The sequence below is a fragment of the Taurulus bubalis genome (assembly GCF_910589615.1).
Source record: "Taurulus bubalis genome assembly, chromosome: 14".
Taxonomy (NCBI): domain Eukaryota; kingdom Metazoa; phylum Chordata; class Actinopteri; order Perciformes; family Cottidae; genus Taurulus; species Taurulus bubalis.
In genome coordinates, this window is record NC_136602.1 from 16,169,283 (window position 1) to 16,188,469 (window position 19,187).

General features: G+C 41.2%; 1 protein-coding gene across 1 annotated transcript; it reads left to right on the top strand.

Annotated features, from left to right (window-relative positions):
- Window positions 1-9,644: 9,644 nt before the first annotated feature.
- On the top strand, window positions 9,645-19,187 carry lhcgr (luteinizing hormone/choriogonadotropin receptor; the record flags this gene model as incomplete). Its single annotated transcript, XM_079229572.1, has 11 exons — window positions 9,645-9,811; window positions 9,975-10,046; window positions 12,918-12,992; window positions 13,248-13,322; window positions 14,493-14,567; window positions 14,862-14,939; window positions 15,123-15,191; window positions 15,537-15,611; window positions 17,178-17,366; window positions 17,523-17,576; window positions 18,038-19,187. 11 exons carry the CDS (start codon window positions 9,645-9,647, stop codon window positions 19,185-19,187), a joined length of 2,079 nt encoding a protein of 692 aa, XP_079085698.1.

Below are 19,187 nucleotides of genomic sequence, written 5' to 3' on the forward strand. Positions count from 1 at the left end.
AATTGCTAATTCTATGTTTGACATGTAGAAATATGGAGTAGACTGCAATGCAAGAATGTTGGTAAAAGCAGAGCATTCCTTTCAGCTAATAAATCCAAGATGCTAAACGTCCAGGCCAGACATACCCACGGAGCTCAGATTGTGCCCCGCGGGCACCGAGAGTGCCTTCCTCAGACGTCCTATAAAACAATTTGTAGTGAGGAGCTTTTCGGAGATTCAAGTGGATCGGCCTGTAGAGCTTCCCAGCAGCAGACATGTCTCTCCCTCTGTGAGGACTGTCCTCAGTAGACAACTACACCTCTTCTTCTGGATAAAAGTCACAGCATACAGGGAAAAATATGTATGAAGATGTTTCTATCAACACAAATATGCCAATGGCTGGGCCTTAGTCCAAGTCTCCCACTCTCTCTAACACATCCACACACACACACACACACACACACACACACACACACACACACACACACACAGCCAATCCCAACACTGCTGTTGCAGTCCAGCTGGCACTGAAAGTGATGCTTTGATGTTGGTACAGGCCAAAAAATCTGCTGGAATTGCATGAAGGGTGTAAGTTGTGAGTGGTTCTGCCTGTAGTAAACATATTTTAGCTACTGTGCTGGAGATAATGTTGAGACATTTAAGAACAAAAACATTTAAATGACTGCAAAGTGTCTTAAGATCTTTTTTGTACCAGTGTGTGTGTGTGTGTTTTTTGGACCACTACTTAGGACAGAGTAGACTCGGCACTTGGTGTATTACTGACAGGAAGAAAATAGAAATATTGGGCACATTTGTATTTAGGCTCTATGTTTGAACTTTAAGTTAAACAAAGCTGTTCCAAAGTCCTACGTTACCTATTTAAATTACAGCCAACATACATTCAACAATTAAATGTACTATAATATTCAGTGATTGCTAATTGGTGGCAATTATCTCTTTAAAAGAGATTGTGTACCATTTATGGAAGTCTCAAAAGACTGTATATAAGAAGTGTATGTAGTCGTCGTGATGTCTCCTACTGGTTTGTGGACTAGGATTTTGAAGCCTCGAGTTCGACATTTTGGCCATCGGCATCTTGCCTTTTTGCGAACAGAAGTTACACGATAGGGGGAAGGTAAGTACTGCCGAACGATGAACAAGACAAAATATTTCCAATTAACTTCCATTAACTGAAAACACACTGTAAAAGGATTAAAGGGATAAAACAAAAACATAGACAATTCCCAGACCAGTCAACGTCAGAGACACTTGTCAATCACAAGGTAAAGCATACCCTGTCTTATGGTTTATTAAACTCTAAAAGGGACAGTAATTTACTAAGTGAACATCACTCTGTATTGAAGAAGACTTGAAACAAGCCATTGAGATCATGAATTCAAGTTTACAACGTTTGCGGAGAAATCAAGAGAGAAGTAGGTCATTTTGTCGTAGACTTCTATACTTCTTTTTGCACCTGCTGGCCGCTTGAAATAATTCAAGTTTAAGGCACTTTCGCATTGGCTTCACGTTGTAAAACTGGAGGTTGCAGCCTGGTTGTGAGAAGTGGGGCAAAGGGAAAAGTTGCTCACTTTAAACCAGACTGCACTCTAAAATAAACAAATATTTAGTGTGAATCGCAACCAAAAATGATCATACTTAACAGACCAAATAAAAAAAACTAAACTATTCTGCACAGCTCTCTGGACACTCACGATTTGAGCTCACTGGCTTTCACAGAGGCTGCAACCAGGCTCGTGTCCCATATTCACAACACTGATTATTCTTTAGCTCTAGATCAGAATGAATCAGTGATCAAAGACCAGCTGGCTTTTCACAGTGGGATTCCTGAGCTCAATCCCAAATATGAAAGTGCTCTCTGACATCTGTTGATCAAACTGAAAAACTACAGCCACTTCTAACAAGAGTTATTGATACACTAAGTGCATCAAACAGTGAATTGCCTGATACAAAACATGGTTGAGAAGATGATGTCAGCATGAGAGCTTTCTAAGAAAGGTTTTGGGGTCCTGCAGTGGTAGAGAACCCTGCTCACACACTCTTTTGTTTTGTTGTGACTGTACAGTGAACACGACTCATGTTTTGTCTGGTTGTGACAGGGTTAACTCTCTCAGTGTGATATTTCTGTGGTGCATTTCAGATGCCCAAGGACCAGTGAATTCCTGCCCTGATAAGCTGGCAGGAGCATTGGCCTGTTAAAGTGTGTGTGTGTGTGTGTGTGTGTGTGTGTGTGTGTGTGTGTGTGTGTGTGTGTGTGTGTGTGTGTGTGTGTGTGTGTGTGTGTGTGTGTGTAATTGGGAATTGAAAAAGCCTCAAGGTTATATGCTATTAAAAACAAGACTGCATAAATTCTGCCTAATAATTCATAATAATGACTCCCAAGTTTGTTGGTTGCTTGTTTATACCACATTCATTAACATGCCAGCCTCATGGTGCACATTTTGCCAAATGGCTTGTGAGTGGGAGTGCGGGAGAATGATTAGAGGGCGTATGGAAATGATGTTAACCTGCTGAAGTGAAAGTACCCCAGACAGATCCACACATATAAAAACCCATTATGACCAGCATGGATTAAGTAAGTATATTAGTAAGTCCTCTGTGTGTGTGTGTGTGTGTGTGTGTGTGTGTGTGTGTGTGTGTGTGTGTGTGTGTGTGTGTGTGTGTGTGTGTGTGTGTGTGTGTGTGTGTGTGTGCGCGCGAGTGTGCGAGTGTGCGTGTGTGCGCGCGAGTGTGCGTGTGTGTGCATCTGTGTCGCTATCTCTGCTTCGTCATGTTGAACTCTCTTGGCTCTCTTTCCGTCTCCTTGGCCGTCACTTCCTTGTTGGTGATAGGAGACTCCTGCGGTGCCCTTGAGTGTACTGTATCCTTGATTTTGGAAGTTTTTGAAGCCAAAGACAATCATAAGGGTCCTCTTATTTCTTCCTAATCACCATTATGTTCTTAAATACAATTAAAAACAAATGTTAAACAAATGTCAGATTAAAAAGCCTTTTGGACTGTAGGAGAGTCAGCACATAGTGTCGTGAGTCAGCTGCAGTATATTTTCCAAGTTACACTCGGTTTTAGAATTAGAATTAGAATTTAAAAGTTCTCTGTACTAGTGATTCTCAAAGTGGGGTCCGTGGCACTGTCTCAGAGGGTCGGCAAAATAATTTGCTATAAATTATGAAATTGTGATTATCATTAAAAAGAGCATATCTCCAGATGGAGATAATTTGCGCCAAACAAGCATATTGTGTCCATTACTCCCATCCACATTAGCTTTAGACCAATGGAAACACAAGATATGCCTTCGACCAAAGCACCCAGAATATCTGAGCAAAACAAGCAGTATTAACATGATCCAACTTGTGTGTTTCTGTTTATCACTATCAAACAATATTTCGCTTGAAAGGCTTTCAAAAGCATATGTTTAATTAGTGTTCAGAAAATGAGGGGGGTCCTTTGAAAAACAATGTTGCTCTCCCTCTGTGTGTGTTGTAATCCAAACTTGTCCCTGCTGTTTTAGTGCATGTTACTGCATGTTAGTGCATGTGAGCTTGTCCGACTGGTTAGCTCACAGCTGCTGCTCTGCACTGCACTCATATGGCAGTTACAGCTGATCATCCTTTCGGTGGTATTGTGGAGAGCCGTGCGGAGGCAATAGAAATGCTCAGAATTTCGCATTTAGCACCTTTTGTTATGAGCTCCTTTATTTGACTTTGAGACGTTTTCCTATTCAGAGACCCTTCAGGGAGTTGACCATTGGCCATCGTTATTGGTGGAAAAGGCTCTGCTGTTTGCGGGAGCTCTCAAAGTATCAAAGCAACAACGAGGATTCAGCTGAGAGAACTAATCACCCACTAATTAACATACAGGAACTAAAATTAACATCTGCAAATGAACAAAAAGTGAATCACATAAGGAGGACTTTTCAGTGGTGGAGGGAGCTGCAACAGCAAATGGTGTCAGCAAGAGCGTAATTAGCAGATAATAGTGAAAAGTGCACCTTGCACCTCAATAAATATGACTCTATGTTACAAACCACACAGCTATGAATGAGCCTGCGTGACTTCTGACTAATGCTGTGCTTCATTTTTGTTGAATTCAAATTGGCAGAATTACATGAAAAGAGTTTGCTCAAGGCCGAGAAGTGCCGTGTTTACCTAATAGTGGTTTAATTTGACCGAGAGTGGAACCGGGGGATTGTTTAAATTCTATTCGGTTCTAGCAACTGTTTAGTTTGACAGTGACGGAAAGAAGTCGATCTTCGCTGCAGCTACATTGAAGAATAAAACAAAGCGACCCTCAGAACACACTCAGTGCCCCTGTTGCCAATTACCTCAAATGCCACACTGATGGGTATTCGTTCTAGAGCTCACTCCCTGAAAATGTCACTTTCTGTGCCAATAGCAAGTAAATACCATTTGACACCAATTGCTACTTCCACCACTTTCAGTAATGACTGCAGGCCTGTTCTTCCTCAGGATGTGTTTTACTGATGGGCTCTTTTTGTCTGCCACACTCATGTTGTTTTGTGTTGTTTTGTATCGTGCTCTATTGTCATATGCAGGATTGTATGGAACTGCTTTACATTGCGTGGTGTCTTAGTGTGTCACGTCATTCTGTGTTGTGCTGTGTTCCTCATACTCTCCTCGTGTGCCCTGATTACCAGCAGGACGCTGACAGGTCAACAGCCTCCCACTCAGAGGCAAGACGAACCTCATCTCTAAAAAAGCAACCTCTGCATACAGTAACAAGGTGACAGTGACATGGTGGGGTGCGATCACACCTACAGGCTGTTATGCCACATCCACACAGGTCTGAATGACGCTATGGTACTTTTAAAAAAAGCAGGAGTAGTCCATCTTCCCCGAATGTGGATTCACAAATGATTACTTTTTGGATGTCAAATGTTTACATCCTTAGCAGCATTTGCAGATGTTTTTCTTGGAATGCTTTTCACATAAAAGCTCAAAATAACTGAAGGGGGAGACGTGCATTTTAAAGTGTATCTGCAGGAGTCGACATGGTCTGAAGAGTATAATCGTTTGATCCAGCAGAGGTGGAAAGAGTACTAGAGAAGTATACTGTGAGTGAACAAAAGATGTAGTAAGAATGTATTAAAGTAAAAGTTAAAAGTAAGTAAGTATAAGTCATTATGTCACATGTAATAATAGGATGCCTAGAGAGATACTGTTGAATCAAAGAACGTATGAATGAATGAATATATACTTTATTAATCCCCAAAGGGAAAATTTTGTGTCATGTAGCAGCCATTTACACAGAAAATAAGATAAGATATAAAAACAACAGGGATGAAAGATATATACAATGTATATGTAATATAAAATGTTAAGTGTGAAGTGTAGATAACCATAAACATGTACAGTGGTTAATCCACAGAGGACTGACATATTAAGGATATTAAGGCTACAAAATAGATGTGTGCATTACATGTTAACTTATACACATGTGCAGCAACATCAGCAACTAGACTCCTGATGAGCACACCAACAGGCTGTCAGTCTGTGCAACTGACTATCAATTATAAAAATAACTTATACAGCTGCCATCCTCATTTAGCCCAACAAGAATATACCAGAAAAGAGAAAAAAACTCAGACAATTAAACACAAATGATCAATAATAAATTAAACCATGGACACCACGGCGCCTCACACTTCTTTTAGATTAAACAGTTGAATAAAATATCACAAAGGCAGACAGCAAGGACATGGAAACAATATATACTCCACGACGGCTGCAGCCACTTACACTAATATTACAGCAAAAGATAGACTGCACAGTTTTTACAGACAGTGTAGCACACACTGAACTATGTTGCTTGGCAACAAAGTCATCGTTGACGAGAGTCCAGCAGTGTGTTGTTGTACTGACCCCCACGACCTGCGCAAGGTTCAAGTTCTCGTTTATTCACAATGTACAATATCCACTAACCGGTCCACTCGGCCTCTCTGGACCCAGTATAGACAGTACACTCTCTGGTCCCAGTATAACCAGTCCACACTCTGGTCCCAGTATAACCATTCCATTCTCTGGACCCAGTATAGCCAGTACACTCTCTGGACCCAGTATAGCCAGTACACTCTCTGGTCCCAGTATAGCCAGTACACTCTCTGGACCCAGTATAGCCAGTACACTCTCTGGTCCCAGTATAGCCAGTCCACACTCTGGTCCCAGTATAGCCAGTACACTCTCTGGTCCCAGTGTAGCCAGTACACTCTCTGGTCCCAGTATAGCCAGTCCACTCTCTGGTCCCATTGTGCTCTTAACATTCAAAACATGGAATGAGGCTCTAGCATCATTTCAGGGTTAAAAACAGCCTGAAACAGCAGAAAGTCCTCACACACCTGACTGAAGGAAGAGTGAACACAGAAGTCACTGCAGGAGGATCCACCAGCATGTTAGCATGTAGCATGTTAGCTGGGCATAGTCTTCTACTTTACAGGTCACAAACATTGTAGATGTATCACGTGCGTGTTCGCAAAGTGGTGCATTAAATAAGTAAATAATTAAAATACATTTGCCTTTTTTTTAACTCTGCCAAGCCAATTGTGCTAATTCGGAGGTCCCGGTCGTGAACTTGTCCCGTGGACGCCTTTTATAGCGTATCATTTCCGGAGTAAATCGCCTCTCTGAACACGGAGCTGCCATCCAGCGGGTGCAGATATGACAGCCGGGTCAAGGGTCCGGCTGCGACCCGCTAACCCTATCCGTCAACTTAAACATAGCCGATGGGGCCGTTGCTGCTGAGGTGCTACAGGCTGCAGCGGTCATTGCTGTCATTATTGTCATATTGAGATCTGAGCCAAAACAAGGAAACTGCACCCAAATGAAGACTTGTATCGGTACAAGGAGACGCGTTTATGTAACTGTAACTTTGTAATGCAGAGAACCAGGGCTTTAAATGTGAGTCTCGACATGTTGTTACTTTACAAATGTGCCCCATTCAAAAGTTGCCAAAGCCACCCCACCATGTTGATCAAATAAACTGCAATGTAACAGTGTGTTATCCAAAGAGAAGTTTCAGCAGGAGCTGTTCCAGCCATGCTGATAAACCTAACAAAGCATGAGGCAAAGTGCTGGCTACAAAAGCACAGCAAACGCTTGTAAAGCAGCACTAATCTAACACTCGACTATTAGAATAAGTGGAACCACGTACTTTACTTTTCACATTCTGTCAAGCAATTCTGAAAATGTAATGTGATGTAGATCTAATTTTGAAATTGTGTCCGTATGCTTTTTCTTGAAAGTCGCTTGCCTGCTGTGCGTGACCTTCGAGGTGTGATGTGATGCACAGCGTGGTGTTTAGCATGAGGACGTGGGCGGACTCATAGAAGTCCACTTGCATAAATTTGTCCCACTCTCTCCCTGTCAGTGTTTATTTTGTATTCTTCTACAGAGTTAAACATACAGGAACTCAACACTGTGCTCGGCTGAGAGGCTGGCAGGGAATGTAAGAGTCTTGGCAAACAGCACCGGGAGGTAACCTCTCCAGGGGACTATGTATGTGTGTGTGTGTGTGTGTGTGTGTGTGTGTGTGTGTGTGTGTGTGTGTGTGTGTGTGTGTGTGTGTGTTACACAGCAGCAGTGAGAAGAAGGTGTTGCTGCACTGTTGTCCTGGGTCACAGCGGCCATGTGGAGGAGCAGGATGACAGAGCTTTAAATGGGGTCAGAGCCCCTGACAGAAGATGTAGCTCAGGACAAGGGTGACACGAAGCTTTTCGTTTGACAAACTGGTGTAAACGGCTCCTCGGCTCGTTGTCCTGTTGTCTCCTGTGATGTAAGGTGTCGTAAAAGCAAATGTAGTTTTACAGCAAAGTGGCTTTGTATTGTTGCCGTATTAAAGTGTTTATTCTCACTCCCCTTCTCCCGGGTCGACATGTCGGCAAAGGGTTTTGGAGTGGAACGACAAACAGAAGCATCCTGCCCGAGCTTCGTCTTCATCCATGAAGGCGCCTGTTATTCGCTGCATACGGACGGGCTTGGTTGCACCATTAGTTTCAATAGAGCGCGCCCGTTGTTAGAAACTAACTGGGTTAGTTTAACGTGTGTCATCCAGCTTTCAGTTGGTCCGTCTGTCTGTTTCTATGTCTTTTAAGTCTGTCTGTCCACAGACACAAGCCACACTGGGCAACTGTGTAAAACCAGGGAAGAAATTAAGGCTATTCATGAAAGTCCCAGTTTTCAGTGTGTCTCCCTGTGTGAATTAATATTTAGATTTTAATGAGTCAACATAAAAACATATTTTGCTGCATAGGGTCCAGGCCATACAAAATACAGCTGCAGCTTTTGCAGCATAGACTTTTATAAGAAACACGTCTTTGTCCTTTCTCTAACTTCAGGTTTGATTTCTGGCATGTTAAAGGATACACCATTGAGGCTTTGAGACAGGCTTTTTTTTGTTGTTGTTGTTGGTCTTTAACATGCATTGGAAAAAGAAAATTATGATTTATTTTTCGGCTATTTACAACCTCTGTGTAGGGAAGTGAGATATGCTGCCTTCAAGTGCACATGAGCATACAGTATTTGATCTTATTTCCAAATCTGTTTCCTTCCTTTGAATTGTTGGCGCATTTGAGTTAATTTATTTGGCTTGATAACAGAGGGAACATAATGAATGTCTCCTTTTTTTTTTGTTCACTTCCAGCAGAACACTAACAGAATGAAAATGAGATTATGTATATTATGTAACAAGACAAGTCCTGCATTCAAAATTGTACGTAATTAGAAGTAAATATAGGTATAAAAGATATTGAAATGACTGTAACAGCAATTTTGTATGATTTCGCTCTCAAACTCATAGAGTATGCTTTACATTTCAACCCACAAAATTTGCTCTGTTTAACAAATTGAAATGTATATACCCTTTCTCTACCAAGCATCCACTGGTTTCCATTCATTTCCATAAAAACGTAGTTGCAGACCATTGTTAGGTGCATGTATGGAATCAGGTTTCCATACATTTTTGTCAAACTTATTGTTGAAAGTTGATGCAGTGCAGACCTTTCAAATCAGCCGGCATTTAAAGTAGATGGATTTCCAAACACGTGGATACCTTCAATCACAAAGGGAATAATTTAAGACTTTGCATCGTAATACGATTGAAGATGCAAAGTCAGCCGTTAAATACGTTTGGAGAACAGCACACTTCCCCTCAAAACTATCAAGATACAGAAGAAATAGATCAAAGACTGTTATTAAAAACAAATAGCCTATAACCTCGACTGTAAATGCAATTCTGCTCCCTTGAAAGTGGATCAAACAAAACCGAGTGACAGCTCGACTTCACCATCACTTTGACGCCGGTATTTGACAGAGCTCTTGTGGTCTCCGCCCACTAAACGTCACTTCTCTGCAGCTCAGCTGTCAAAGATAATTCCGCTTGAGTTTCACTATGTTGAATCGCCCAAACTTGGAAGCATCTTTGCAATTACGACAGTACCTGAAGGCAGCAGTGGATCCTGTTGAGAGCACAGGTGGAGAAAGAGCGTAACATTATTTAGCCCTTCGCCTTTGGTCTGGCATGTAGGACTTTCCTGAGTGTTTTTTTGTTTGTTTTAATCTTCAACTTAGAGCAGCCTCAGCAGAGTTGTTTCTTTATTTTATTGTGTAGCTCCCGTAGTGAGTAGCCCGGTGTCCCGCATGGCTCCCCAGGCGGTCTGGCTCCTGGTGGCTCTGTGCGCTGCCCTGAATGCGCGCTCCTGCTGCGCGTATACCTGTCCGGCCATCTGCCGCTGCAGAGCCGACACTTTCCAATGCAGTAGAGACACTCAGCTGGCCTCTCGGGCAGCAGCAACAAGTGACCCGCTGTAAGTAACCCAACTCGTAGATTCAGTGTTGATGGTCGGGGTTAAAACATTTGTAATCAGGGTAATATTGTGTCTTATACTTATTGCACTTATTTTAGGATTCATGTAATGTGATTCATGTGATAACCTGAATAGTTAAAAACTTGACTTATGAATCTCACAGATGGCTCAATCATCTGTCCTTGAAAGAAGTGCCCACTCACGCCTTCAAGGAGCTTGTGGACATTACAGTAATGTAAGTCTCTTTTTTTCTTTTTGATATGCTTTTGTTGGTGAACAAATATATGTTAGGTTAATTAAAGTTGGGTTTAGCTGGAAAGGAGACACTTCTGCTTAAAGACACTTCACATTATGAGATCATTTATGCTTAATCTAATTGACTTAGTTAATTTGGCCAGAGTTGAAGTTTGACAGAATTTGGACATTAAATTCAACCTAAAAAACATTGAAATGCCCTTCGATAAATATTGACAGACATATTATTAGTAATATCACGTGCTTTCCACTGTGAGGAAATGTAAAGAATGGGACAAAGGGAAAACATCAAAAGGTCTTTCACAGGCCATGGCAAATTAACCACCAAATACAGTTAAAATATGCTTTTCCTGTAGCGCCACCTATTGGTCTGTGTGTGCAGAGCATTCACGGTGTGTTCATTTTGGATTAGAGAGCAAAACCAAACTAAGGTGGTAAATCGGATAATTTATCCAACTGTGCATGTAGCACTAGTTAGAAACAGAGAAGGTGTATTTCTGCAAGACACATACACACATCCACCTCCTCCTGTTTTGAGTACAATTTCTTAAAACATTGTGGTACTATACAGGATGATGTTTGTATATATTTTGCTATTAGAAAGTGCTTTTTAAAATCCCTAACAGTGTTTTTTTCCCACTATTCCATTATTTTTGTGTCCTTTAAACCAACTAAAATAGTGTAGTGTCCTATGTTAAATTGTTAGAAACGTAGTCTCGAGCAGTGGTATTGAAAAATAAATAATAATACAAAAAAGCGGTATTTACAGAATATTGAATATTTAGTTTGTTTTTCAAATACGTATGTTTTTCTGTTATGACACAAGTAACTCTGACTAATAAATAATATACTATCACATCAGATGTTTGCTGGATGCCTGTACAGGATTAACAGCAGTGGAAGTGGTGAACATTTGTTTACGACTATTTATTATTCCCGAACATAGTTGCATTTCACTGCTCTGGGGTTTACTTCCTTCAGTAATTCAGTAATGAGAGACAAAAGGTGAAAGTGAAAGACCCGTATCCAGGAATCAGATGGCAATTATTCATAAACATGATCTTTTTGAAAGAAGGAAGCTGTAAAATGTATCCCACAGCTGAAGGATATACAGTCAAGTGAAAACGTAACCTTTTTTCATCTTCATAGCTGATCTCATCTGTATCATGTTTAGAGCTACTAAATACTGAGTCCTAAAGCCAGCACATTATCTTGAATGGGTTTCACTATTTAATTAACATATCATTTACAGTTTGATGAGCAGATAGCGCATGCTCGCCCGTGGTGAAATCATTTCGAGGAGGTTTGTGTTGAGTGTGTTTGACTTTGCTTCCGCTCCTCAGGGACAAGTCTTATCAGTCTCGGATACTTTCAGCACTGACATAGTGGGATCATTAGGTCCAAATCATGCCTCTATTCGCAAAATAGTGTTATAGCAATAAAACACATTAAGCTGTTATCTTTTGAGCCCCGAGCGAGTTAACCATAATTCCTGTGTCAAGGTGGAATGACATGCGGTGTGTGTGGTTGGTCTCTGGTGACGCAAACTAGAAATCACTGCACAGCTTCATCTAGATGTAAAAGCAGCTTTTAATGAGCTGTAAGTGATAATTATGAGAATATACATAATGCAATCAAAGGAGGGCATGAAATAAACTGCATTTAAGCAGTACACAGATGGAGTCATTTCATTATTTTAGTTGTTGTTGTTGTTGGAGATGGAAGCAGGGTGACGTTAACTTAAGAAAAGTGTGCGCTGATTATAGAGCGGGAGAACACGATGATTACAAAAAGAAGATGGAGAGCGGCTCGGTGAGGGAGTCCGCCATGCCTCACATCAGAAAACAAAGTGTTCAAGGGCGAATGGAGGAGTCTTGTTGACTTTGTTTATCTCTGAACGTCTTTGTTTAGTCCTCCTTTTTAAACATCTCCACTTAGTCTCCCCGGCCCAGATGCATCCCTGATGTATGTTCGGAGCTCCTCCAAACATGAGGTGAGGCATGTGCATGTCGTGCCCTAGATGTTTTTTAATATTCCCCTCAAGGTTTGTATCCCCAATATCAATCATCGGTGTCCTATTTCTAAAGTGCATTAAAAGCAGGTAAGGAGCAAAATCCATAGCTCCATGTTTGTTATCTTGATCTGAGACATTTCAGAGGTAATTTGTTTGCCGGCTCTTAATAAAATCCAATCCCCCCCTTGGGGGGGAAGACTGAGCGATTGTTATATAAAACTCTAAATCAAAGCTTGTTTTATGAAGAAAAAAAAAAGCCCCAAACTGCTGTATTTGGATTTATTGAACACCATAAGTAATATACATGTGAAATATATGGTTTTGTACATGGACAAATTAAAATGTCACAGATGCGCGCAAATGTGCACAAATGTGCCCCAATATAAATTTGGGGGACCTCGTCTGAATTTTCTCTGTACTAAACCTTCTCTAACTTTGTTATGCTTCACTTTATCAAAGTCAACCTTGGCAGAGAGAATGTTCACATATTGTGCTATGATTTGGTTTAGAGTTAGACATTACAGCTGCATCATTCCAAAGAAATAATCATCCTGAAAGTGCTTTTTTTCTAGGCGGACGTGAAACCTTTTTACCTTTTTTTGTACCTTCTTTTGCTCTTAACCAGTAACATATAGACTGATATTTACACATCTGAACAAAATCTCACATGTGTAGCCTTTTATTATAACCAAAATTATTCAAATAGCCCTAGTGGTTACAGAGATACACCCTTTTTAATTTGGGTATGCAATTTTCAAGGAAAGGGCCTAAAAATAGGTTGGTTTTCAAAAGTTAATCATCTGTTGACTGATGCAGAGCCATGTCTTTGTGTCACAGTGGGATCTCCCAGAGCGACTGCATCACACGGATACAGAGACATGCCTTCCTCTCCCTCCACAGCCTGACTCAAATGTAAGTGACGCTTTACCTTCCACAACATGTCAAATTCAAGCTTAATTCAGTTAGTCATTTGAACAGTTGGTAGGTGTTTTGCGTTAGCGTTAAAATGTCACAGGATTTAGTCCCTCAATCACAAAGCAGCGTTTTTAATCCTTGACTTCCAGAGCGGCTGACGTACAAATAGGCTTTTCTGCGTTTATTTGTTGACAGCCAGTAACAGCAATATTGTAATTACTGATGCCTTTTCCCTCATTTTGATCCCCACAGTTTCTTGCAGAACATCAACAGTCTAAGGGTTATTGAAAAAGGCGCCTTCACTGACCTCCCCAAGCTGGAGTATTTGTAAGTCATTCTGCTTTACATTCATCTTTACATCTAAACCCCACTAACCAGCGGGTGGGTCGGTGATTATAATCTGCATCTCTGCAGCCGTGTTGTTCAAACTCAAACAACTTTACTTTAAACATAGTGGACCGTTTAACCTTAATCCTACCAACCGGTCCCCAGGTATATGTTGTGTCATACCTCACAGGTGCATTATTTTTATCTTTGCCGTTTTTCACGACTTTGTCAATCAACTTGCTCCTAATGACTTCATATCATTGCTTTCTGTTTTTATTTGAGCTTTTTAAAAATACCAATGTGTTGGGGTCCTGGGAGACTCCAGTCAAAAGCACCCAACTCCGCCAATGCAGTTTTAATAGATGAACAACGTATTGAGTTCATGTTTGCCGTGGATGCTGTTTCAAAGTATCACCATCAGTATTAGGGGCACACATTTCATCGTGTTCTCTGTCTATTTTCATTTCACCCAATATGCAAATTAACTAACTTTGCTCAAATAAGTATCATCGGTTTTCTTTTCAGAGGACATTATTGGCTTTACTAGCATTGTTTTGAGAATAAATAATTGGTTGTTTCTTCCAGTACTTTGGTAGTCCTCGTATGTTATATACTGTATATTAGTAGGATGAAGGTTCAACTCTAGCTTAGGCTATACATGCTATGCTATGTATTTAAGCATCGAAAAGTATTAATGAAGAAAATAAATAAATATGACACTGTCAGACAGAGTTGAATAAGGTATTGTACAAACAGGGAAATTAAATGTGGAAAAGTGGATGTCGAGGGGTTAAAGGGGCACCCAATCCAATGATGTCATCAGGGATATCTTGACTTCAAATATCTGACAAAAACCTTCGACAGAAACTGGGGTTATGGAGTTTGAAACATGAGCGTGGGAAGGATCTAGAGAAAAATGCATTCTGGGATATGAAGGCTCCAGCATTTTGAGTTTTTCAACCTGGAGATATTTTTGGATTCGTTGAGCATTCATCGCTGCAAATTAAACGTGAAGAATCATGTTAAAGGTCAAGAGCAGACTGTGAAATGACGTGATAAACAACATTTAACCAATTCTGACAACTTGCAACTCTGTGACATTTTGTGGGCACTTTGAAGATTTGTTCTTATCTGCTCATGATCATCTGTCTCTGCTGCTTGTCTTCACAGGAGCATCACTAACACGGGGCTGATACACTTCCCAGACTTCACAACAATCTCCTCCCTGGTGCCAAATGTTATCCTGTAAGTAATCATATTCAGGAAATAGTGTGTTTCTAAATTGGATTACTGTCCTCCTGCATGTCACAAAACGTCATTTTCTTCATGTTCGAATGACAGCAAGTGGAGCTCAAGTTGTTTATATGAGCCCGGTTATACTTTTATCTGTCAATGTCACGATGCCACCTACCCCGCCGCAAACCCTCCGACTGGGTCACAGTTCATCAAAGTGCTACTTTTTGTGTGAACATGCATCATTTTGTCTAACTGATAATCAAGCCAAACAGCCCGAATTAATGTTATCTCCTCTGTGTGCAGAGAAATGTCAGACAACATGAGGATTGACATCGTTCCTGCCAATTCTTTCCAGGGTATCACAGAGGAGTATGTTGTCATGTGAGGACAAGAGCCAACTTCTTTTTACCACATTATCAGAGCTAAGGGCAACAATTTGTCCTCATTTGTTACAATTTTGTGAAGATGCGTTGATGTGTTTAGATACGGTTATGTAATTGGATGTTCTCTGACCTTGGTGTTAGGTGCTTTAACAGAAAATGTATAACATTGTGTCCTTGACAGGAACCTGTTTAGAAACGGCTTCAAGAAAATCAAATCTCATGCATTCAATGGAACCAAGCTCAACACACTGTAAGAATTTTCTTTTTCTAATCATAAAAAAACTGAGTGTACCAGTAAACAAAAGTTATGTAAGACCAAACAAAGATTGGATGCCCCGTTGTTTTCTTGCTCTGCCCCGTACTGCTCAATGTGGGACGGGGACGAGATTTGTGCAGACACCCCGCAGTCTAAAAATAATGCTCATCTTCCTCAGTGTCGCGCTGAGAAAGCAAGTAGATGAAAAATGTTTTTAGGCGCATTGTTGCCCATTAATGTGTCATCTTACATTTTCTTTCATATTGCATGTTAACTGCCAAACTGCTGTTTGAACTGGAGGTCTCTTGTTTTACATTAGTTGTCTTGTGTGTCTTGTAGGATTTTGAAAGACAACTGGTATCTCAGTGACATTGAAGAAGACGCTTTTGAAGGAGCCACAGGTCCGAGTTCTCTGTAAGTGGCAATAATGCAAGTTGATAAAACCAACAAAACGAAAATGTCGCAAAAAAATCAATGATGGAAGAAGTATCCATATCTTTTTATTTAAATCTGCAACATTCGGCTCATTGTTTTGGTTATTATGACCCACGGCTTTGCTGTTTTGGTTCACTCTCTGTGATATCGGCCACAGTAGATGCTGTTTCCAGCCACAAAACCTCTGTTGGACTAACAACAATCAACATTGTGGAGCATTTAGTAACTGCTGGTGGAGGGTAAAACAGAGGAGATGTAATTAAAGCATTAAATTAGATTGAATTAAATTAGGCGTAAACATTCTGCATTTAAAATGTTAACAACAAAACATGTTGAAAGGGTCACAAGATAAAGCCGGTATTATGCAGAATAGCCCCTTCTCTATTTCTGAAGCTTTTTTACAGCTATCTTTTCTCTTTTTAGATTTGCAAGTTTGACATATATTATATTGTATCCTGTTGAGCAGTCTAATCTGTAAAAATACATCATATTTTAAAAACTGAATATATGATTTAATTTTAAAACCTTCACTTGCAGAGTAACTAGAATCTGTCAAATACATGTAGTGAATAAATGTTCTGTGACACGTAGAGAAGTATAACAATGAAATGCTCATGTAAAGTACTTGTCCCTGAGGATTGCACTTGAGTAGACTACACCACTGTTGAAAATGAAACAGTCCCAAAGTTAAAGATAAGGGGTTGAAATCAAAAGAACAGGTCATTTATGATTGTGGCAAAGTTTAAATACGAGAGGATAAACATACATTTGCTATCTTTTGTTGTTTAAATCAACAGTATTAAGGCGGCCATATTTGAACTGGGCCAGTGAAGCATGATTAATATTCATCACAATGTTTATCATTTTATAGTATAAACATTAGGGCAGTGACAGCCTGTCTGTGTAAACAAGCAACAAGGAAGTCAGGACTGCTGAATACTGATGAGTGAGCCAAAAGCCCAGTCTGAAGCAGCTGCAGCTCACAAGGTCTGTGATTACAGGCAACTCTGTATTGTAGATATGAAATCTTCTCTTTTGAATTACAGAAGTATTTGTGATATTATTCACTGACAGGCAGGAAGAAACGATCTTCCTTTTGCATGTGCGGGGTCCAGAGCGGTGCTTCTGGGTTACATGTAATGCAATCAAATGAGCGGGACGAAGGGGATCCTGAATCTTATTTATTTGCTTTGCTTTGTATTCCGTCCTTAAAAGTCAGTAATTATAACCTCCATTCTGTGATGAAGTATTTCTGTTGTGAATGAGCATCTCTTTTGAAACACCTTGATGAATAACAAAACCTATACTCACGATAACTGACAGCATTTCTCATCACCATCAACAAAACAACAAATGCGAGGAAAGCCTGACTTTGTATCCCTCCAACTGATTGAATTGCATGTGAAATCCCAGACAAGATACACCAAAGCTGCTCTAGTGGCTGGTAGTAGTCCAATGCCTTATTGAAATACTGTATTTTATTGGTAGATTTTTCACTCATCTTCACTGAAATATATGCCTGTGTTCTCTGCGCGTGTGAATCAGGGATGTTTCCTCCACTGCTCTGAGCTCGCTCCCCCCTACTGGATTGAGGCAGGTGAAGTTTCTGAAAGCCAGCTTTGCCTTTGCTCTGAAGACGCTCCCTCCGCTGGAGAGTCTGGCTGAGCTGCTGGAGGCCGAACTCGAGTACCCGAGCCACTGCTGTGCCTTTCACACATGGCGCCGGAAACAAAGGTAACTGCTTCCCAGAGATGTAACAAATCCATTCACATCTGCATAAAGAACAAAAGCTCTGTCCGGTGAAAATAGATCACGAGTAGTTCGGTAATTAGCAAAGAATTTATTGAACTTTTGTGACCTCTAACCTTTTACCTTCTTTTTTATTTAAAGGGAAAGTGCCTCCAAGAACTTCTCAAAGCTGTGTGATCTCAGCGAGCCTGAATTGTAAGTGACTTTACTGCCTACTGTAAAAAAATATTTTGTGTTGGTTAGATATGGAAGACGCTGTAACACCGGGATCTCTTTATGGGTGGCTCTGTTTATCCTGATAAACAGATAGGGAAACACAAGCTACATATCTACAGTCCACTCCGGCCCTGACAAATAAAATAAATACAATACATATGTTAGCTTAGTTTACTGTAATTTTAAGCTAGCAGCACTTACTCTTAAAAAATATTTTATTTAAATAATTGATATTTTTCAATACAATCTAACTCCGGGATTGGTCCAAAGAAAAAGTAACCTCCCTCCAAAAATATATAAAATACAACCTTCCTTATTCCGACTCCTCTCCATATCATTTTTATACTGTTCCTTACCCAGAACATTTCCCTTGATGAATTGCAATTGCTTCATGATTTTAGATTTTAATAGTAATATAGCAATATCTGTGTATTCTTCAGAGAGCCCACTGCAGATGGCGAGGACCTTATCGATTCTATCAACTTTCAGTACCCGGACCTGGAATATGATTGTCTTAAAAACCCCTCAGTCAAGTGCACGCCGAAGCCAGATGCCTTTAACCCCTGTGAGGACCTGCTGGGCTTTCCCTTCCTGCGCTGTCTCACCTGGATAATCACCGTGTTTGCTGTGATCGGTAACATGGCTGTTCTGGCTATGCTGCTAATTAGCCACCACAAGCTAACCATCTCCAGATTCCTCATGTGTAACCTGGCCTTCGCTGACCTGTGCATGGGATTCTACCTGATGCTCATTGCCTTCATGGACTACCTCTCTCGCCACGAGTACTATAACCACGCCACGGACTGGCAGACAGGGCCCGGGTGTGGCGTAGCAGGGTTCTTGACCGTGTTTGCCAGCGAGCTATCTGTGTACACACTGACTGTAATTAGCCTTGAACGCTGGCACACCATCACCAATGCCATGCGTGTCAACAGGAGGCTGCGGATGCACCATGTGGCGGCCATAATGGGGGCAGGCTGGGCCTTCTCTCTGCTGGTCGCCCTGCTCCCTCTTGTGGGGGTCAGCAGCTACAGCAAAGTGAGCATCTGTTTGCCCATGGACATCGACACGCTGGGCTCTCAGGTGTACGTGGTGGCCGTGCTCATCCTCAATGTTGCCGCTTTCCTGGTGGTCTGCTCCTGTTACATATGCATGTATCTGAGTGTTCGCAACCCAGAGCACTCTACCCGCCACGGCGACAACAAGATTGCCAAGCGCATGGCTGTCCTCATTTTCACAGACTTTGTGTGCATGGCCCCGATCTCCTTCTTCGCCATCTCTGCAGCCTTGCGTGTGCCCCTCATAACTGTGTCTCACTCAAAGATCCTGCTCATCCTGTTTTATCCCATCAACTCCCTCTGCAACCCTTTCTTGTACACCCTCTTCACGCGGGCTTTTAGGAAGGACGTGTGCCAGCTGCTGAGTCGCTGCGGCTGCTGTCATGCCAACACAGACTTCTACAGGTCACAGACTCTGGCTTCACACCTCAACTCGACCCAAAACATTCCCAACAGAACACCTCACTCGCTGCGTATCTATAACTATCACATTAAGATGAGGGATTGCTTTCTAAATAAGGGAGCCACATGA